Below are 23,261 nucleotides of genomic sequence, written 5' to 3' on the forward strand. Positions count from 1 at the left end.
AAGATGAAGTAAGCTGCCTTGCCCTGGGGTCTGCATACCATGCCTCTTTCAGTTGGAGGGGGGGGGGGGGGCGCGGATTGTAGCAAACTAACCCTGTGGCTAGAAGCAAAAGCATGCGGTTTCAGCCCAGCCTTGTCTCTCCCAGCGTCTCTATGCCTTCTAGCCTCAACTCCCTCTTCTGTGAAATGGGTGTGACCATCTCACCCTACCTTCCTCACAAAAGGATTGTGAGAATCAAATAAGCAAAAGAATAAGAAACACCAGTTAACTGGTTTTCTTTGCAAATACTACATATTTCTGACCATCTGCAACCCTACAGGGAGCAGGCAATGGAGAGAAAGTTCTGTAAAATAGCAGCTGGAGCGTCGGCGCCTCCCCATCACCCCCCTGTACCCTACTTGCTCCTGCCCAGGGTCTCTGTGACTTCAATAGCCAAATCCAGGCCTCCCTGTCTCCAGCTTGGCCCTTCAGATGTCAGGGCATTTCAATCCCAAGAAGCTGCCCCAGGAAACGGGCGGAGGGTAAAGGAGACAGACAGCAATTTTTTCATTTCTGGCCATTGACAATTTTCTCCTCAGCCTTGAAATTGAGCCCTCCTCCCCTGCCTCCCTGCTCCTCTTTAATTTCTCCATCGATTTTCATTAAACTCTTACCTTGGCTTCAGCAAAGGGTGAAATCCTTATTTGAAAAAATTAAATAAGAAGGAGGAGGATGGGAATAAAAGGAAGCTCTGTTGAAAGCAAGATTGTCTCTGGTCTCAAGGCTGGAAGAGGCAATTAGTAGAACTTTCTTGGAGGTTTCCTTAAGCTGTCTGAGCACAGGGCTTACAGTTCATAACCCCCACGCCCCTTATGGCCCTAGACTTGTAAGTTCCTGATCCTTAGATCTCCAGCCTCCCACCTAGACCAGAACCCCCAGGCCAACTCCAGTGCCTCTCCAATCCCATCCTACGCCCTGGCCCAGTCCAACCTCAGCCCCTGCACAAACAGTGCCTTGGCCATCCCATTAGCCACTTCTCCATTTTATAAAGCAAAAACTGAGGTTCAGAGAGGAGTGACTTGCTCCCTTGCCCCCTTTCAGCTTCTCCTAAACCCTGCAGTCTTTCCTCTTGGAATGCCAGTCTACCTTCCCAGCTCTACTATTCCAGGAAGGCTGCCCTGACCAGTCCAGGCAGGCTGGGTCACCCGGCCACCCAGATGGAGATCGGTCCATATACTCTCATTGGGCTGTGTGGCTCTGGGTACCTCACTCCCTCCTTGGCCCTCATTTTCTTCCTCCCATCCTTTCTAAAGTGGGCCTAGAGAACACTGCCTCCTTTTCTGGGCTCCCCCAATTCACTGAACATGGAACTCCTAAAAGACTTAGAACCCTACTGGCCCACTGGCCAAGACAGCTGTCTCTGCTGAGGCCACTTTCACCTGGCCTGCCTGGGAGTTCCTCCCTGACCTTCTGGGACCAGCTCCACTGCCTCTGTGGTGCTGCCTGAACCAGCACTCCAGGCAGAAGTGGTACCGCAGGCCTGTGGCCTCTGACAGCCATGGGACAGGTGTTCCCACTGTGTATATTGCTAGGCCTCTCCCTGCTCAGCCATCCTGGGAGGCAGGGAGCACAGCTCCTTGTTTCTCCTCCCCAGAGCCCAGCCAGGGGACTGGGGAATGAAAGGTGATTGCCTGCCAAGGACACAGGGAAGGTAGGATGGACTTCCTGAAACTCGCTGTTCCAGGAGGAACATGATGGTGGGGAGGCAGTGGCCCAGTGTGAACCAGACCTCTAAAAAGAAAGAATAGAGCCTTGAAGCATCCTCCGATACCTCTTGAGAGTCCGTTACTGTGATTGACATCTTGCCCCTCTTTGGGGAGTATCTGTCTCTGCTCCCCACCAAGGCCAACGACCGAAGCCTGGCTCCAGGGAGCCATTCCCCTACAATCCTCACCTCAGAAGGCCCAGCGTTGCACAATGTAAAATCCACGGGCTTTAGAACCAGCCAGACTTGGGTCTGAATACAAGCCCTACATTCATAAGCTGAGGGAACACGGTCTCTAAGCCTCAGTTTCCTCATCTGTAAAATGGAAAGGTCGTGAGGAGTTGTGCTCCAGCCATACCCAACTTGTCCATACTGAGCACTGGGCAGCATCTTTGACCATGCTAGCTCCTCCTGCTGGCATGCCAAAACGCTGCCTCCTCTACCAGATGGTAATCTTCCCAAGGTCAATGATTTTTTAAAAAGATTTTTATTAAAATACAGCTCACATACAATATTGTATTAGTTTCAGTTGTACACCATACTATTCAACATTTACATACATAAAGAAGTGACCACCAAGAAGTCCAACAACCATTTGACACCACAATAGTCAGAGGCCACTGATTTTCAAAAACCCAGCAATTGGCCCTATGCCTGCTGCAATCATATTAGCTACCATTTATTGAGTGCTTACTGCGTGCCAGATACTATGTTACTGCATATCTGGTCTTCTATGACAATCTTGGGAGGTGGATTTTATCATGTCATTTAATTGAAGAAACTGTACCTCTGGTAAGTGAAATAACTTACTCAGTGTAGCACGTCCAAGTTCATAGGTGAGGTTCCAACCCAGGAGAGCCTGACTCTCTAAGGCCATGCTTTCCCCACCAGGCCAGGCTGCTTCACAACAAAAGAGCGATGAGAGAATGAATTAGTAGTGTGATTAGACGGTCATGGACTGGGTAAGTGAGCAAGTAAGCGAGTGAGTTAAAAGTGACTGACCAGATGACAGAAGGAATAAAGAAACAGATGCCTAAATGACTTGACATGAGTGAATGAAACCACAACTAAATCTATGACCACACAAATGCCTCAAACCTGACAGAGCTGAGGCAGCACGTAGCAGGCCTGGGGATGGATGGGGGTGTCTGGTGACCTGACTAGACCCACACCTCCAATGCTGAAATCAATACATGATTTAATGAACCTCTTTAAAGTTGGGGGGAAGTAGGGGGAGTCACATGACAGAGATGAATTTCACCAAATCCAGCACAATTTCTCATTGCCAATTAATTAAGTGAGCTTCAGCAAGGAGGCCAGGCCAGTAAATCAGGGGAAGCTGGGATTCTGACATTATCTAATTAGGGCACGAATGTGCCTGGTGAGTGGGCAACTAGCAAGAGCCCCTGGGCACTGCACTTCCCCACCCTGCTTTCGCCACGCATGTCCTGCTGCAGTTACTACCAACCAGCTTGTCCGTGGACTTCACCTTCCACCCTAAACACTGACAATGGCAGACCTCACCAGAGCAGCTGAAGACAGTGCTCAGCAGCCCAGGTCACAGAAGCGGGCAGGCGTGGTCAGGACTGGGGGAGGGACAGAGACAGATAGCATGGGACACCGAGACCCTTCCTGGGTGTCTCTAGAACCCCTTACACCTTTGGAAGTGGAGTGATGAGGAGGAAGAGGGTGGCCTCCTGATACAACTTTCAGTCCTGGATCTGCATGATGGTTCACAGCCCAGGCTGGCTCTGTCTCAGCAGAGCGGAAATTAAACTACTGCCAGGCCATTTATTAGCTGTGCGCTTTTGAGCAAGTTGCTTCAGATCTCTGAGTCTCCCTTCCTTCTATAAACAGTGAGCATAATAACAGCATCAGTGAATTAACAATTAAATGACACAGTGACAGAATGTACTTAACAAAGTACTCGCCCAAAGCAAGTATTTGATATGTTAGTTATTGTGTTTATCATTATTGTCACGGTATCCTCATTCCCTGATAGAACAGGGGTCAATAAACATTTCCTGTGGAGGGTCAGATAGCAAATATTTTTGGCTTTGCAGGCCCTATGATCTCCTGCAGTTACTCCATTTTGCTGTAGTATGAAAGCAGATGTAGACAACGCCTGAACGGATGAGCATGGCTGTGTCCAATAAAACTTTGTAGATCAAAATTTGAATTTCACATAATTTTCATGTGACACAAATGTTATTATTCTTCTTTTGATTTTTTTCCAATCATTTGAAAATGGAAAGAAAAAAAAAAAACCATTCTTAGCCCATGATATATACCAAAACAGGCAGCAGGCTGACTTTGGCCCACAGGCTATCACTTGCCACCCCCTGCACTAGAATGTAAGCTCTGTGAAGGAAAGGAGTTTAGCCTGCTTTGTTCACTGCTGTATTCCCAGCACCTAAAACAGTGCCTGGCAAATAGCAGATAGTCAATAAATATTTGCTGAATGAATGAATTACATGCTGTGTGATTCTGTGCAATAAGTCATTTCACATATCACCTAGAGATGTGTGATTCATCTCTAGGCCTTGGTTTCTTTATATGTACACTGGAGATGCTTGCACACTCAAGGCAAGCATCAGATGAAATGAGAATGCAGGTGGAGCCACTTCTGCAAGCTCTGTGGCTGCTGCACAATGTAGTTACTCTTTCTGACCACACGGGGGCTCTTCTCAGGCAACTCTCGCTCCCACTCTGTGATGCTCCTGAAACATCTCTGACAGGCATGAGAGTTGCCAGCTTATAGAAAGAAATCTGACCTGGAGAGGGCAATGCCCAGAGCTTCCTTCTCCTGTGCCAGGTGGGGGTGGGGAGCAGCACACTGGCCAGTAGCAGCAAGGTACTCTAGGGTTTAATTACGGGGACTTTTTCAGTGCTCTGAAAGCATTCAACCATCAAGGCAGTGGGGTAGACTGGGCATTAGACTCAAGCAGACTGGGTCCAAATTCTGGTGCCAAATCTTACCTCGTGATTTTAGGCAAGACACTTAAACTGCTGAGACTAAGCTTCCTTGTCTTTAAGATGAAGATGTGAACAGTGCTCACCTTACAAGATCTGGTGAGTTAATGAAAGAATGTGTGTGTGAGAGGGTGCTTAGGAAGCCCTCAGGCATGGAGTGTTCTCTTTGTCCTCCGGCTTAGCGGGGCAGGGTCTGACTCCCAGGACAGGTGGCCCATCTGGCCTGATAAAGACGTATTCTGGCTTTAAAGCAACATCAGGAAGGTAAACCGAAAAAACTGCCTCCAGCCTTCCTGTACAGGTTTTCAGCTCTAAACTAAAAAAAAAAACCCAGCTGTTTTTCTTCCCTAGACTGAAATCATCCTGCCGCTCTGCAAATTCTCTAGAGCCAAGAAATCCACTGCTTTTGGAGGACGGGTGATTCTAGCATCTTCTTTTTTCTTCTTTTATTCTTGCTGCCAACCAGCATGAAAGAAGAGGAGAAACAAACTATGTCTGGCCAGTTTTCCACTGTCCAAAGAAAAACATTTTAAAGAAGAAGAGAGGAATATTCAGCAAATGATGCTGGACTTGCTTGACTCATCTACTTCATGGAGACTGTCTGTCTGTCTATCACATCACTGACCCCTCCTCTAGTTTGCCATCTAGGCAAGCACACACATACAAAGGGCTGGCATTTGCTCCTCCACCACCTTGCTGTGTGACGTCAGACAAATTACTTCCTCATTCTGAGCCACGGCCTTCTCATCTATAAAATGAGCAGATTCCTCCATCCCTAGCTAAGAGCATCTTCTGAGCCCATGATCTTGTGACCCTGTTTGGTAACCTGAGTCGATTTGGAAAGGGGTAGGGTGGAAAGTAAGACAACCGTCTGTCTGGCAGTCCAGACCAAAATGAAGAAGCTGGGGTAGGGTACACAGGTTTTCTGGGCAGCCAGGACCTGGCTATGGCACACTACGCAGAAGAAGAGAAGCAATTTGCTTGCCCAGCCCCATGTAGACCTGTCACAGGAACAGACTTAAGGTTTCTACCCCCAACCTTGCAAGCACCATAATTGTCACTAGGACACACCAGGCCTTTCCACTTCTCTTCCACACACAAAAAAAAATTCAGCATCTTTCCTTGAAACTTGCCCCAAATGTCAGCCCTAGCTTCCCCAATACTCCTGCCTAACGTCTCTGGGGAGCCATCTGCAGGCTCAGACCCACTCAGGTCCTGGTTGAGGAGAAGCCTCAGCCCCATAACCTGGAATGGGTGGCAGGGTCAGGTGGTAGTGGCTGGAATTAGTCACCTTGCTCTAGATTGGTCTGGAGCTGAAGCGCCTGCCCTACCAAAGACCACCTTCCCTCTAACCCAGCGCATTCCCGTGCCGTGTTGACCCGGCATATGCTTGTACTCAGCCTTCACTTTCCTTCATCCCAGCTCTCCAGTCTCTAGTCTCGGTGGAGCCCCACCTGCCTGCCAGGGTACCCAGTGCTCATTCTACTCTTGACCATTCTGTCCTCGGAGGAGCTGGATCCTCCACCTTCTGCCGGAGTCCTGCCATGAGTGAAGAACCAACTGCCCTGAACTTTGACACCACTCCCCACCCTACTTCCTGCCTCCTGCTCTGTTCCACCCACTGGGCTCTGTTGGTCATTCCACCAGGAAGTGCTAAGTGCCCCTTTGGGCCATGCCTTTCCTGGCCGAGTTCCTCAGTCCCCGTCCTCTTAACATCTTCATTAACTCCCAGAGTCAAGATCCCAACCGCCTTATCTGAATGATGCTCAGGAAAAGGAGGGACTTGAGGGACATGCTCTATGAAGAAACCCAGATGGCCACCAGGAGGCCTTTTCCTCCACCTACTCTCCCTGTTCCCGGACCGCAGACTGCCTATCCAGCCAGTTACACTCACCTTCTCCAGCTGGTGGACCCCCTCTTCTACACAGCAGATGGAGGCCAGCGTGCGGAGCGCCTGGGGGTACAAACACCGAAAACTGTCCTGTCGGCAGACCTTGAAGAGAGCAACGACTCCACCCTCCTGCCAAGGAAAAGAAAATATCACATGACCTACCTCATGGTGTGATCTTTCCTTATGGCTGACGCAAAATTAATTGACATCCCTCAGCAGGTATGCTGCTGTGTCTGTAAGGTGCCGAAATACGAAACTATATTAAAATATGAAACTATAACATAAAGATTATTTTGAGCTGAAGGCAATTGAGAAGAAGCAGATACAAACTCTCTTCCATCCTCCTATTTGCCTAAAAGCAGAACATAATTTAATTTACAAAGTTGTCCTCCCTCTCCTGTCTATTAGGAAGGATAAAAGGTAATCCCCAAAGTCAACATTAGAGCCTTATCACCTTGGAGATGACATCAGAGGAATCTACATAACAAACTTCACTCCAAGCCTTTATTTACAATTAGTTTCCTATATAATTGCCTTCCTACAGTTTGCTACCTCAGAGACACAGGTCCTTTTCTTTTGTCTTATTACTTCACTAAAAATGTACTGTTCCTTTGCTAAGATTCTGCATAAGCCCAAGTTCTAACCAACTCTGAGTTATTCATCTCTGAGTGCTCCCATGTATAAATGCAGTTCGCATGCTAATAAACTTCTGTTTGCTTGTCTCTTGTTAATCTGTCTTTTATCAGTCCAATTTACAGGGCACCCGCCAGAGAACCTAGGTAGGAAATAGAAAAAAAATTGAAGTCCACAGACACACACACACACACACACACACACACACACACACACCCATTCTCACATGGATGCCGCAGTGAAATGCTAGCTCCAGAAATAATGTCACCCTTGATACCCCAAACTGGAGTGGGAGTCCCCAGATGCTCTGGGACTGGAGCCCCAAGGGCCAGGGTAAGATGTTTGCTAGGGCCAGGCTCAATTCTGTTCCACATGGCTACCAGACACCCAGCAACTCCCTCTCAGCAGCCTGCCCTGGAGCAAGCCTGGGACATCTGAGATAGGGTCTGAAACAAGTATGAAGCGAGGCAGGAACGCAAGCCTATATGTCCAGCAACCACCCATTACTTACTTCTCAGATCCTCCCAATCACCATGGTGGTCACACAAAAAAGAAGTTTTATATATATCAATACTATAATTTATTCTCATTTTGTGATTGAAAAAAACTGAAGTCCAGATGGGTGAAATAATTCACCCCCAATTCCCGTCATCTTTGTTTTCACTCCTTCATTCGAGATGATAAACAAAAAAATAGACAAAACAAAACAAAAACCCTTTAGGATGGGCCCAGCTCTTGAGAATGAGCATGTTCTTCTCCTTTTGTGATAGCTACTCATGGAAACACCTTTACCTTATAGAGGCTTCCCAGGAGAAGTCTGCAAGTGAGGCACTCATCCTAACAGTCATATTTATTCTATAAAAATCACTGGAGCCCCCTTAACTCTCAGAGCAAAGTGAGAGAGCAAACAGAGCACAAAGGTGACTCAACCTGGCACCCAGAAAACCAGTGGCCACACCACCATGGGCGTCCAGAGCAGAAGTCAGATACCCCACATTGGGCTCTGCTGGTCATTGATGATCTCCCTTTAGATGTAGATGTTTATATATGTGTGTTTTTATATGTATGTATGTATATATACATGTGTATTTATATTTAATCATATATAGTAAAATATAGATGTTTATATATGTGTGTTTTTATGTTTTATATGTATATATACATGTGTATTTATATTTAATCATATATAGTAAAATATTATTTATATATGTACAATGATAGAGATAGATGAATAGTAGATAGATGTCATAGATAAAAGAGATAAATAGGTATTATAAATAAATGATTGATGATAGGTAGATTGATGATAGACAGATAGATAGATGATAGATGACAGACAGACATAGATTATAGATAGATAGATAGATAGATAGATAGATAGATAGATAGATAGATAGATAGATGATAGATAGATAGGTATAATTTACGTCTGGAACCAATGGCAAAGAATTGGTTCCAAAGAACTCAGGCCAAGCGCCAGGATCAATGTGGCAGCCTTCCTTTGGCTCAGGAAGCACTGAGCCCAGCATAACTATATTTAAGCCTCTGCACCCATAAGCATTGGATTTTCATTACATCCTTTCCCAAGCCTATGAAAAATGGCCTTCTTAGCAGTTTTAGTTACTGGGAGAGGAAGGGGGTGGGGAATTCTGAATCCAAACTGAGGGGATTCTGGTTCAAATCCGGCTCTGCAGCTGGTTAATTTTGGCCAAAAATGGGGTCATGACAGCCACATGACCGAGCTTTTTGGGGAGTAACTGAGTTCATGTATATGAAAGGGCCTCGCACCCATTTCTGGACGGCCAAGTGAGGGTCAGGCTATGGAAGGCTTCCTGGTCAGAAGAGTGTCTCATACCCTTATGAAAGGTGTCTCGAGGGCTGACATATGTGGGAGGGAGAGGAGGAATGAGGCAGTGAGGAAGTGAGATGGATTAGTGGCACGGACCACCCTGAAACCCTCAGTGAGGACCCGAGAGTGGCACTCATCTTAGCGTAAAGCCGGGAATCGCCTGAGCTAGCAGAATCCTACTGTTGGCTGGAGCTTGTTTAATTTTATAGAAAGCTCCAGGCTCAGAGCCCAGCTGTATATGATGTACATTATTCAGACAGACTTGGGATAAACTGTCGTAAAACTGGAGTATGCCACTGTGGAGTGTATAGACCAGTGCTGGGAAGAATCATAGAGAAGCTGGGGTGCAGGGTAATTTCAACAAAGTACAAGGGAATTTTCTTTGCTTTGCACTCAGAAAGAGATGGGGTTTGCTACCACCACCATAGGGAAGACTGGGTTTGTCCTTGGCCTGCACAGGAACCCAAGAGGCTGAACTGACAGGCCTCAGACCGGCTGTCAAATCGTCTCATGGATGCAACTCAGATGGACGGAAGACCCAAAGACAGACCACACTGAGCCCCACTGGGTGGGAAAGGCCACTGGGGGAACTTCCCCACATCTGTCACAATGTTGGGCACCTTTCCTGAGCATTGTCAGTGAGGATGTTGTGCAGGGTATACCAGAGACTCCCAGCCCCTGTGTCACTGCCAAAAATAGATACCCCAAAACAGCGATCCCACTGGAGGAACTAGTCTCACCACCTTCCAGGCTAGAAAGATGGAAACCATCACTGAATCTTCTCTCTACTTCAATCTCTGTCCACTCTCTCCCAAAGACCAAAGATATAAGAAGGTTGAGATTAAGATTTTGGAGTCAGCAGATTCAATTAAAATCCCAGTTCTGCATTGAATGTGTATGACTTTGTTTCTGAGCCTCTGTTTCTTCATCTTAAAAATGGGAATTATAATAATAACCATCCTAAGATTATCAGAAGCAATAATGACATAATGAATGACATAACATAATGCTTGACATATAGAAAGGACTCAGTAAATAAAGAAGGATGTGGAAGGTGGGAAGTGGGCAAAGGGAGGAAAAGTTTGAAAAGGAAAAGAAAGGCAGGAGGAAGGGGAGGAGGACATGCTGTTACGAGGCAGTTCATAACAGTAACTAAGAGCGTAGCCTGTGCTGCCCAACGGACAGGTTCAAATCCCAGCTCAGCCACTTACTAGCCATGTGACCTCCCTGTCTCAGCTCCCTCACCTCTGCAATGCAGATAGATACAGTTACCACAGAGGATGAGGTTTAGATAGATTATTATATAGAAAGCCCTTAGAAACATTGTCTAGCACATAGCAAGTGCTATATAAATGTTTATTTTTTTTATTTCTACTACTACTATAGCTACCACCACCACTGTCATCATCAAAGCTGACTACTTCTAGAGCTTTAGAAATCTCAGGTTCTCCTTTTTCTTTCCCACTCCTGCTGATGCCTCCCAATGCCAGCCTTCCTCTGCCTCAGGCCTGAAGTGGGCAAGCCGATCACTGCGTGGTGTACCAAGAGCAGAGAAGAGGAAATCTTGTTTAAGAGGGAGCCAGAATTATTGAAGCAGGAACTTTGCCTGCAAAGGGAAGTACTCTAAGTTTCCGAGCCAACTGAGCTAGTAAAATGGAAACAGCATTGACTCCAGGACTGAACAAACATGTTTTCAAGTTTCAGCTGCTCAAGGTATTCAACCACTGTGCGTCCTGGTGTCCTTTTCTGTAAAACTGGGTTACTGATACCCGTCTCGGAGAGGTACATGTAGACAAGATATGATAACTGTATGGGTCGTGCCCAGCACAGGGCCTGGCACTTTAAAAGTAACCAATAAATAGTCATTTTTCATATAGTTATTGTTAATATTCAATGAGACATGCATATTCCCTTGGGCAGGTTCTGATGGTATGTGGCCCATGTCCACACTCAAAGGACCAGCCAAATCTTTAAACAACTACTGGTTATAGTCCTTGAGAGCTCAGGGCTGGTTTTGGGGTGGACAATAGTTAAAAGAGCTGAGGAGGGGTCCTGGCCCAGGCCTTTCAGCCCTGCTCCCTTACTACTGGAAATGCTTGGGATCAATATTTAACTAGTGGTTAAGTCCTGCTCCCTAGAAAAGACTAACATCATCTTTGGCTTAGACCCTTCTCTGCTTTTCTGAAAGCCAAGTACAAATGCAAGCAGGAAATAGGGGCTGCCTCTAGCACATGGAGACAGAGCTTGGAGTGCCTGGGTCCTGGAACAGAAAAAGAGCTTCAGCAAAGTTTTCTTCCCAGGAAACTTTTAAGGCCCAAGCTTTCCAAAACATAAAAAGACTTCAGGCCCCAGGCTGACTTTCAGCAGAGTTCCTTGTCCCTTTCATGCCTCAGATCCACACCTGGGGCCCAAACCCAGCCAATATTTGCAACTTATTTTGAAAGAAGAAAATAGTCCTTGTTCCAAAAGAGAGTCAGCTAATTTCTGTTTGAAGTTAATCATTGACCTGACATTGAGCCAGTTCCAGCACCAAGTTGGAGCAGTTCTCTGTCCTCACAGCACAAAGACAGACCCCTACAGAGTCAACACTCTTGATCAGGCTGAATGACTGGATCACAGGATCCTTGGAGAGGGCAGACCTGATGTTACCTTCTCCATCCCCTTTGCCTCAACAATACCACAAGCATTCTAAGTTAAATCGAACCTAAATCACTCTCTGAGAGATAGTGGTCCCAACCCGAGAAGCACATTAGAATCACACGAAATGATAAAATATCCACCCCGGGTCACATTCCAGACCAATTAAATTTGAATCAGAACATTCTTACAACTCCCTACTGAGTCTAATGTGCTTATAAGGTTGAGAACTTCTGAGTCACACTTTGGCCCAAGAACCTGAAGGCCCAAGGATTGAATCAGAAGTCACCACCATGGGCTTTAGAACCAAAAACTCAATTAAAAAGTTTTAGGCTCTAATTCTGACTCCATTCTTTATCAGTTGTGGGACCCTAAGCAAGTCTCTCGAATAATTTTTTCAGATGAGAACAACATGGTACCTACTTCATAGGATGGTTTTGTGATTGAAAAGAAGCAATATATGTAAGGCATTAAGCACAGTGGACAGCAACATTCAAATGTCAGCTATTGCTGTGATATATACTTTCTTTCTCCCCTGGTTAAATATTCTTCTCGTCTAGGTTTCCTTCAGGGCTTAGATCAGTGATGCTAATAGTCTGGCCACGCCTCCAAATCACCCGTAGAGCTTGTTCAAATGTCAATTCCCAGGTCTTACTGCAGGACCTCAGTAAACCTTGGGTGGTAACTAATGTATCTGTGTTTTCCAAAAACTCACAGAGCAATTGTGATACAGAGTCAGGACTAGGAACCACCAAGCTGGAGCATCTTCCTGTGACTGGTATCTTAAGTCTATTGAAGGACAGAATTTCCTCCCAATTAGTTAACTGGCTCTATCCCTACTGGTGATGTCATTTCTCAAATAAAAAAGTAAAAACAAAACAGACCCTAGTGAAGTCCTCGGGCTACCAATTGCCTATATTTTCCCTAAATGTTTGGACTTCAAGTGCAGGGACAAATTGACCATGAAGCTAACACATTATAACTCCCATTGTAATTGATGAAAACCACTGTCTTTTTCCATTGTCTTCCTCTCATGTAGTATTGGAGTGGCTGCAGGCATTTTGGGGATGCAGCCAAGAACTAGAGTTGAGGAATAGATTCAGTGTGGGTTTGGTGGGATATGTGGAGATTGGAAGGAATGTTGATATTTGTAATAGACATCTTCCATGAAGAAAGATGACAGAAGGTCTGAGGGCACTGAGACGTCAAGTAGGGAATGAGTGAGAGGGCCGACCACTATTAAAGATGGAGACACCGAGGCCCAGAGAGGAGACGTCACTCTTCCGAGGTCATATAACAAGCAAATCAAGAGTCAGGACAATTTCCTGAGCCAGTTGTTCTCATTCTCCCCAGGCCTCTCATTTTGGCTTCCAGCCATGAAACTTACCTTGGCTATGATACGGCACAAGGGAGCCCCCTCCTGGGTCAGGCTGAACAAGTTCCCAGTGGTGGATTCTGTGGTGTAGATATTGTCAGAGGCATCAATTTTTCTCACCAGTGCCTAAGAAAAGAGAGCAGTTTGATGGTTACTCCCTCTCACCTACCCTCTGCTCATCTTCTTTAATGAAATATCAATGGGTCCATGCTCTAAGAGGCCCCTAGAATCTATAATCCTGCCCCATCCACCACCTCACTATGGGATGATGATGTTCTAACTTTGGGAAAGACATGAGTCAGCATGGGGTCTGAACTACATTTCAGAGATAGGGGATTGTTTCAAACCGCTGAGGTATGGACAACAAATGTGCCCTGCTCTAGTGGGTCAGAAAATCAGCTCTCGGCATTGATAATGGTCTCAGCAATACCCTTTTATTGTGCTACTGGCTCCTACGGAGGACAGAAACCAGCTGTTAAATAAACAAACCATCACGTTGAAAAACAATGAGTTGCTACAGCTATGATCAAAGAATCTGCTTATTTTGGGTTGTTATTAGCCAATGGGGAACTCCAGCTGGGTGATGGGTTTAGGTGTTGAGTTAAGAGAAACTCTACTCTACAGAGGCTTACTGCTTGAGTGGGGGGACATTTGCATTGGGTGTCTGGCCAAGCCAAAACAGCAACATTGGGAGTCCTGTCAAAGAGTGGGTAAACTCAGTAAGGAAAGCCACTCTGGTCAAGGCTGAGGACCCAAAGGATAGCTAAATCTAAAGTGAGAGGGTAGGGAATGACTGAACATAGGACCCAGGGAGGCCCAGGAAGAAAAGCAAATGGAAAATTTATCAATAAGAACATTATTCCTAGAATAGTTTAGCTTATTTCTGAGAAAAAGCTTTTCACATATCTTGAAACCACTTGATAATCAGTCATTTACTTTGAAGTATATGATTCACTGATTATAAGTGATTTCTATCCGCTAATTTATGCTAGTTTCTTGAGTTTCTCCTGAGAGGTGGGGAGATGGAGGTTGGGGAGAGTTGCCTTTGGGGGCTCATGCAAGAAAGTAAGACCTCCAGAGATGGGTGCTCTGAGCAGCCACTTTTGCAATTTTGGTTGCCATGTTTATTTTGAAATACTAAATGGATTTGTTTCTAATTAACTCTGGTGTTACGGAAAAGACACTTGAAATGAGCTCTGAGTTCTAGTCCAAGGTTGCCTTTTTTTTTTAAACATACTTTGTTGATGAGGAAGTGTGTATATGGTTAAAAGCATGGATTCAGGAGCCAAACCACCTGGGTGAAAATCTCGGCTCTGCCACTTCCATCTATGTGCCCTAGAGCACGTAATTTATCCCTTCTACGCCTCAGTTTCCTCATCAGTTTCCTCAGTTTCCTGCAAAACGGTGGACATAACAGTGTCTATCTCTTATGGTGGTTGTACCCAGCTACTAAGGTTGTCAATATATATAAAAAACTTCTAAAGGTACCTGGAACTGAGGAGCAAAATAAAATTGTTAGCAGTTTTTATTTTGTGATCTTGGGCAACTGAAATAAACACCCTAGTCCTCAGTTTCTCCATCTGTAAAATGATTAAAATTAAGGGAGTTTGAGGCTCAAGGTAAATGACTCTTCCTTTTTCTTCTTATTCAAACTCATAGGATTCTCACACTAAGATAAAGTGTGTATTTAATCAAACTACATTAAATATAAAAATTATACCTAAGATTTGATAGATGCCTCTTGTAAGTTATTCAACAAAAGGTAAAATTAATAATCAAAATTAGTCACTACAAATCTCTATAATGAATGTATTTCTTAGAATCTTTCCCCACCGTTACTGGAAGCAGTTACATAAGTGATTCTAATGCTCACATGAAAATGCAGATTTCGTATATTGGGGTCCTGTATCTAAATGATAAGTACCTAATGTTCCTGATTAGTGTTTGTACTTGAAGCAAATTAACATTACATTAAACAATTAAAACCCAATGTCTTTTGCAATCACCTGCTAATATTAGACAATTTATGTCTAAGAATAATTTCTTTTAATGTCTATACACATATATACTGTAATTACACCCCAGATTTGTCTCAGTGAATCAGCTCTCTGACAATGACAAGTGATAAGCGTCCTTTTCGTGGGCATAAATTTGGGAAGATATAAGATCAAAGCCTCCTCTAAAATCGTCAAGGCCATAAATATCATAAGACGTCAGAGCTAAAAGGGTCCTCAAAAGTTTTGTCCAAACTTTATTACACAATTGAAGAAACTGAGACAAAGAAATCAAACCAAGGTCACACATGTGGTACCTGGTGGAGTTGGACCTTAACCCTGTGATCCGACTTCTTATTTTCAAGGGTCAGTGAATTCATCTGGACTAGTGGAGATGAAAGTATGAAGCCAAGGAAGCTAAACAGCTTCGTTAGCTTTCAGCCCATTGCAATCCATTGGCATCTACAGTGCTCTGCCCTCTGGTGGCCAGGGCTCTTGCTGCAAGGAGCAGAGGTGACAGAGCCTCAACTGGTTCCGCTCTGGATTTGTCACTATGTTCTTGCCAAGGCTGCACTTCCCCTAAGCTGCTCCCCACCGGGACTAAGCACAGCAGGCATACTGGCACGGACCCATGACTGTGGGACAGGGCACTCCCCTGACAGATGACTTTGACTTGAAAATTCTGAGTCTTTTTCTACTCAATTCTTCCTTTTTTTTTTTTCTCCTCAGTTGCAACATAGTTTTCCACTCCTACTCCTGTTTCCTCCCCTTTTTCCTTCACAGGCATCTCTTATGGAACTCCATTTTGGTGTTAGCTTCAAACTAACACAGTCTCTAAAACCAAGTTCTTTCAGGAAATCAATGAGGAATTAGAGAAGTATCAAAAATTTACTTCACCCTATATCATGAGAAGAGCTTGAAAAAAATGGCAACAAAATAAAGAAAAATAGACTGATTTGCTGAATGACAGATATATTTTCTTAAAAGATAGACCATGCAGATATGAAACACAAAAATGAGATATTGAAAATCAGGATAAAGAGATAAGAAAGAGTTAAGGAGATGCATGAAATTTAACTGCTCTAAATAAGGAATTCGAAAAGGAGGATAGATTTTTAACTGTTTCTCAACCAAAAAGAATGACTGGAACCCAATGAAATTTATTAAGAAAGGTAAACTCTCAAACAGCAGCCTGGAATGAGTTCCTCAGAAGGAGCCAGGAAAATATGGTAAAGCTTCTTCCCAAAGCTTCAGGTAGAGAATCCATAGTTAGACATAGCTAGGTTAGCCCAGTTATGCAAAAGGATTCTGTAAAGGTGGGAAGATTTGACAGGGTGTGGTAGATTAATGATGGTCACAAACTCTTTGCTCTTCTTCTCATAAAGAGATGTGTTCTGATTTTCCTCCTTTTGAATCTGTGCTGCTCTCAGTGACCAATAGAAGCCGGCACTTGGCGGAATTGATGTTCTAAGACTTCTAAGACGGGGAAGAAAACTGGAAGCTGCCACTGAGGCCTCCTTGAAAAATTCTTTTTGGAGTCCTGTGCTACCACGTAAGAAATTTGATAACGCTGAGAATGTCGTGCTGTAGAAGCCATGTGTAGGATCCCTGATCAGTGCTCTCAGGTGCTCCCAAGGTACCATACACATGATGAAGCTTTCTAAGACTCTCTGAACCATCTGCCAGCTGAAAACCACCAAGTGACCTCTGTTGATGCCACTTGGAGCAGAAGAATCACTCAGCAAGCCTTTTCCAAATTCTTGATACTTAAAATTATGAGATATAATAAAAATAATTGTTGTTGGGGCTGTTTCTTGTGCATTAATAGAATTCTGGAACACAGGAAAAGACTATAGAGATCAACCTGAAATATACAAAGGATTACTAGATAAATTTCCAAATGAAATGTTTTAAAAATGTGGATGTAGCATTCCCTGTATCCTGAGAGAACATACTGGAGAAATTAATGAATTAAGACTCTGAGGAAAAGCACAGAAATATTGGACATACTCAAAAGAATATGATGAGAAGATGTCTCCTGAATGGGAGTATCCAATTTAAGGAGGCAAAAGTGGATAAGATCTCTAAGAACCAGAGTTTGGGGGCAGACCCAGACCTTGATCAATTTCATTTCTCTCAATAAAGTAAATCCCAAAATCTAGAAGAGTTTTTTGGAAAAAGCAAAAGAACTTGCCAGAAAAGAAAGAGAAGCCAAAGTGGGAAAGCTGATCAATTCCAGCAACTGGGCTTTTTCTATGAGTTAGAGATGAAAAGAACCCACATAAGATGCAGGGTAAACTGTTAGAAATTCAGCTGAGTCTCCCTGAAAGGAGCAGAGGAAAGAGAATGCTGGAGGCGGAGTTCATTACTGCAAAAGAAGATGTAGCAGGAAGAAATGCTAATCGAGGTTAAGATATTCAAAAGATATGGAAAGACAATGTTCTGATAAGTATGCGAAAGAGGGACTAGACCTTACTAGGCCCATAAGGGGCCAGACTTCAGAACTGTCACAAGGAAACCCTCCCTACAAGACTGAGGTCTCAACCCTAAGCAATTCTCTAGCAAGGGAAAGGAACAGTAGCCATCATGACAAGGGACTACAGTGCCTTTGTGTCCTATGTCAATTGGTTTTTTTTGTTTTCATTAATCTCCAAAAGAATATTAAAAAATATATGACCTCTTACATATTTTTAATTTGAATGGTTAAATTTTTTATCGTAAATTTAAAAAGCAAAGTTGGAAAGAATGTAATTTCCAGCAGATTGTAAATATTGACAAAAAATATAACCATTGCATCACTCTTTCAGATGTATTCAATAAAATCTAAATACCAAAACAACTTGATACCATAATCCATTTAAAAATACAAGACTAACCTCTTTCTTTACAATTAAACATTTTTCATCTTTTCTTTTCATCCTTAAACTTATATTCCCATTCCAATTCTCCCTCAGAATTTTATCTTAATGTAACACATTTAAGTTTTAAAGTGTTTTATTGTTCACCTTTATCATACTTATCATTGAAATTTGAAATTTATCTCTTCTGACTACAAGGCTCTCAGTATTTAAGAATAATCTCTTCTTTGTTGAGTTATCATTACAAGTATTATCATTACCATTGGTCAAAACAACATAGATTATAAGTTTAATAAATAATTATAAATCATAAAATTAAAATGTTATTATAAATAGATCTCTTCATGAGATGAATGAGGCTTTTTATTCTTTTAAGGCTTTCTAATCCATCCACTTATTCATTATTAAATATTGAGTTACTGCTGTATTTTTAGGTGTAAATCCTGACAAATCTTGTTCCCATAAATCTATATAGAGAAATAGGAGTTATATAGCCAACTTGGATAGCCAAGTGGTTCAACCCTTTGAGCATATTCTGAGTTATATAATCACATAGTGATCTATCATCAAACACTATTTTTAATGATCTGCCAGCTGATAACTCCTCTAAATTGGTCCTCCTCTACGTTGGTAAAAGCTAAGAATTGGAAACCATTTGACTTGCAAAAGCATTTATTACCCAATCATTAAAGTCATTCATTCACTATCTCAATTTCTGGGAAGACTTCCAAAAGTACTTTAGCAAAGCTTATCAAACGATCATTAATTATACCCACTACTCTTTCACTTAGAGCACCTTGGGTTATACAAATTATTCAGAAAGGATTAGGAAAATCAAAATATTATTAATTTCATTGCCAATACAATTTTTAAATCAAATATTTTTGTGTGTTTCAAATATGTTTTACCAAAACCTTGAAGCTATAGCTTTTGCTTATCTAATTTGTGGAAAATACCCACTCTATAAACTAATTGGCAAAGATGATTCTTTTAGTCAAGCCAATCAGCCAAGTTGACTTAACTTTATATCAATGAAGACCTGACTTCATTTTTAATTAAAAAACGTCTTGATATGTGTTTTGAGAAATGCTAAAAACACTGACAAATAATTCATGGAAATCATTCTCTAAGAGAAAGTGCTAAAAACTGTCAATATTAAAATAATGTAGACCTAAAATAAAATTTGATTTATTTTATATGTTATAAAGCCAAGATAAAACAATTTACTAAATTTTTGATAATGCAAAGTAATGTGTAACTAACATTGTAAATTAATATAAATCTAGAAATATGATAAAAATGCATTGTATTTCTTCAGTAAACAGGTGTGTATCTATTGAACTCTGGTGTTCCTTTTAGGGAATAGTTAAATAAGATCGAGAAGAAAAAAATCAGAAATTATTCAGTTATATTTAGTAGCTCTCATGCTCAAACTTCACTATGTATTTAAAGAAGGAAAAATGTATTTACTGCTTAAATCTGATTAGCCCAGCTGCTAGCAATTAATTTTATCTTTTGTTAACAGGAAGTAGAAATTACTATAAATATTTCACTAAATGCTTTCACAAAATAGCCTTTAACTGCCTTCTTAAATAATGTGCACCAAATCTCAAAAACATCACGTAAAATTTGTATCCAATATATCTTTAAAAATTTGGTCGTTCTCAAAAATATTCCAGTTACGTTTAAAAGATTCAGTATCATTAACCTTTAGTCTTTGGCTCTTCAAAGACACTTTTCTTTACAGCTGATAACATAGAGTTGAATATGAAGTGTAGCTGAAAGAAATTGCTGCATTTAATTGTGTGCCCAAAAAAGCCATTTTTAGGGTTTGATGTGTCCTACCTGTGTTCTCTTTGCTTTAAGGAAAAGCCCTCAAGAGCTTTTCTTTAAGGATAAGTCCCTCAAGAGCCATGTACGATTTTGAGAATAAATGGAGAAGGGAGGGGTAAGATAAATTGGAAACTTTCATAAGCACCCTTCCGATACACACACACACACACACACACACGCGCGCGCGCGCGCGCACACACACGCACGGACGCACGCACGCACGCGCCACACCCCATACACAGACTATCATATTTCTGAATGCAGAAAATCCCCACACTGGCAAAATATACAATTTCTAATGCCTTTCTCAACAGAAACATGTGTAAAACAGTTCATGGAAGCCTAAAGGTTTTATGATTCATGAATGAAAGGTTCCCCTTTGTGTGATCTCCCCACTCTCATTCCAAGGTTTTTGTACAGCCAGGCAATGCACTGTAAGATTCGGGATGAATGATATGTATGTCTTTCTTTTGGAAAGTAATAGAAGGGCTATTAAAAACTCTGTGTAGTGTTGGGAGGATCATTTTAGGAAAAAAAAAATAAAAATTGGAGATCTGGAAATTAATTTTCTTAAAACCATATATGTTTCTCCTGGGAAATCTCTGGGACTCTGGAGAACGCAGCGTGTTTGAAGCAGTTGGAAGACTCCTAGCCTCAGTCACTTCAGGGAGCCCAAATCAATGCAGCCTGGGGTGACAGAAACACAGCATTTAGAGGGGAGCAAGAAAGTAAGAAATTTTGAAAATGCTGTATGGGACAGGATGCAAATCAACCAAGTCCTTGTGAAGGAGTTGCAAATGCTTAACTTGGCAAGGAAATGAAATCTTATCAAATGCCTATCAATGGCTTTACTCTATGAGAAAGGAGGCATTTTTCTGCCTTATGTGGTAAATATGGAACTACAATTAACCTATGGTGGCTGCTTCCCCCCAGAGAATGTATGTTCACAAATCCCTGTGAACCACAGACAACGGAAATAAACTGACTAACATCCCGCCACAGCTGCATCCAAGATGGTTTTGCCACCATCCCTTTTACCTGTAAGGCCTTTGGTTGCAAGGACAAAGTCCTAGGACAAGATGTTGCCTGGAGTCCCTGAATTATTCCTAAGGATAAAGGAATTCCGTTTTTTACTGCTGTTATTTTTACTTTGTTTTCTTTTACTTTATTTTCTCCCAGAGAACTTTAAAATAAGACAGAAGACTATATTAAAATTTTGGATATCTTTATAGTTCTCAACTGGCAGGTATGTTTGGATTATCTTTGTGTTGCCATTTAATCACATTGCAGCCTCTAATTACCTATATTGGACAACATAGCTGAGCAAAATCCAAGAGTGAGAAATAAATCAGGAAAGCAAATTTTGAGCTTTAGTTACAAATCCTCCTTAGAGTTAATTTAATGAACGTAATATAATGAAACATTTCCGAGCCTGCTGGGAGCAATGTCTAAGTTGCCCACTGTGATTCCAGAAGGATCCACAAAGAAGTATGAGTTGTTATGTGAGGGAAATGGCTTAATGAAGGTGGGAAGGGACTGCCCCACAGTTAACCTCCTTCTCCAAGGGACCCAGCCATACTCCTGGCTGACCATAGCCTAATGGAAAAAAGGCCAACAGATAACAGGACAAGAACTGTGTACTACTAAAGGGTAATATTCGGTACCCATTCCTGTTCTCCTAGTAAAGGTTGTCAGCAGCATCACCTCTGCTGGCTTTACTTTCTACCCTCCATGTCATCTTGCTGGGAAGGTAGAAATGAGTTAGTGAGTTTGGAAGAAGAAACTGAGTATGTTCAGCTTGGTGCCTGCCCCTCTTCTCTTAGAAAGTGTCCCTCTGGTTTGGTTTTATCACACCAGGTGCTTGTCCCTCAGGTGAGACCTGAAGTTGTCTAGCTCTGCCTGGGACAAGAAGGGGAAATTTAACTGTGAGATATAGTTTTAACAACCTCTTTTAGCCACCTAACCAAAAATACATTCCCCAATCAGTTTTATTAAAAATAAAGGTGCTATTTTAAACTGAAATAAAAAGTGATTGATAGAATGAAAGGATGAATGAATATATCATCTAACCACATGAAGCTGAACCAAGGATTCAAAGGTACAGGTGAGAGTCAATTGATTAATGGAGAGTCCCCTAGAAGTCCCCTTCAAGTAAATCAGTTGTTGTAAGTCTTCTCCCTCACCACCCATATGGCCAATCCTTTATTCCCACATAAACTAATCATCGATGCATATTAATTTCCCATTGGTGGCTCCTAACATTTAAGCCTTAAATGTTTCCATGCCCACCAACTAGTTAAACTATCTTAATAAACAATTAATTAGGTGATTAGGAGTTCTTTTAGCAAAGCTTGTTGTTGGCTTCTAGTGAATAAAGCAGGTGACACAATCAGAAGAGTGCCACCAGCTACTTACGTGTTGTCTCATTTAATCCTAACAACCCACTGTAGAAGTGAGGAAACCGAGAGTCAGAGAAATTAAGTAACTTGCCCAGGTTTGCATACCCAGTAAGTAGCACGGTCAGGATTTGAACCCTGATATGCCCCCAAACTCCATGCTCAGTTCACTACCCCACAATGCCCACATTCCTAGAGTTGCACACTATCACGATTGCAAGAACTTGCAAGTCACTCAGTCCAACCTCCATCTACTGCTGATGTCTTCCCTATCTCAGTGATGGGCAGTTCCTCAAACATCCCCTTCCACTGCAGGGCAGCCCTATTGCTTCGCAAACTCCTTTTCACGTGGAACAGCCTTTAGATTCACTCAAGGGGCCTGAGGTCCTTCTTCTCTTTGGGGCCCCGAAGCACAGAACTTTAGAGGTAGCAGAGTGTCCATCTTTAGGGTAAACGTCCCCTGCTTCTCCACCTGTTCTCTATATACCTGAATCTTCAGCCCTTTCCCATCCTCCTAGGAACCTCCTCTGAGCACATTTATTGCCAATGACATATTTGGAGTCTGGAATAACATTCTAGAATGGAGCAGATCAGTGCAGAGGAGTGCTAGATTATCACTGCCTTTGTCGTAAGCACTGTTCCACCATGTACCATTTTGGAGGAGCGTGGGGATAGGGAGTGAGAAAGTGGGAAGAACACTGGTCCTCTGCTCAATAGCCTAGATGGCTCCCTAGTGGAAAAAAAAAGATGTTTCCCAAATTGCATTTTCTGAAACACCAGCATCCCAGAATAAGTAAATAGGTGCTTTTTAAGAATAAAGAAGATCTATGACTATGTAAGTTTCGAATATTCTGCTTAATATTTGTTCATTAATAAATTAAAAATAAAATTAATAAAGTAAATATTTATTGAGTGCCTACTGTATGCCAAGTTCTATTCTAGTCACTAGATATATATCCATGAACAAAACACAGTAAAATCCCTGTCTATGGAAGCTACAGTTCAAATAAGAAACACTGTGAATGTGTGAGGACCTTTTAGAAGACTTTAGAGACACAGCCCAAAAAAACCAAGTAGG

The 23,261-nt window shown here is 42.5% G+C and overlaps 1 protein-coding gene across 2 annotated transcripts in view; it reads right to left on the reverse strand.

Annotated features, from left to right (window-relative positions):
* Window positions 1–23,261, reverse strand: part of INSC (INSC, spindle orientation adaptor protein) — a 121,894-nt gene that overhangs the window by 35,043 nt on the left and 63,590 nt on the right. The window contains exons 6-7 of one of the 2 annotated variants that reach the window (XM_011384400.1): window positions 13,115–13,228; window positions 6,612–6,737 (exon numbers count right to left, since the gene is read on the reverse strand). In XM_011384400.1, the coding sequence (XP_011382702.1) occupies window positions 6,612–6,737; window positions 13,115–13,228 (240 nt within the window). The remainder of the gene's footprint in view (window positions 1–6,611; window positions 6,738–13,114; window positions 13,229–23,261) is intronic. The other variant, XM_011384402.1, reaches the window with a different exon arrangement.

The sequence above is a fragment of the Pteropus vampyrus genome, unplaced genomic scaffold, assembly GCF_000151845.1.
Source record: "Pteropus vampyrus isolate Shadow unplaced genomic scaffold, Pvam_2.0 Scaffold575, whole genome shotgun sequence".
Taxonomy (NCBI): Eukaryota; Metazoa; Chordata; class Mammalia; order Chiroptera; family Pteropodidae; genus Pteropus; species Pteropus vampyrus.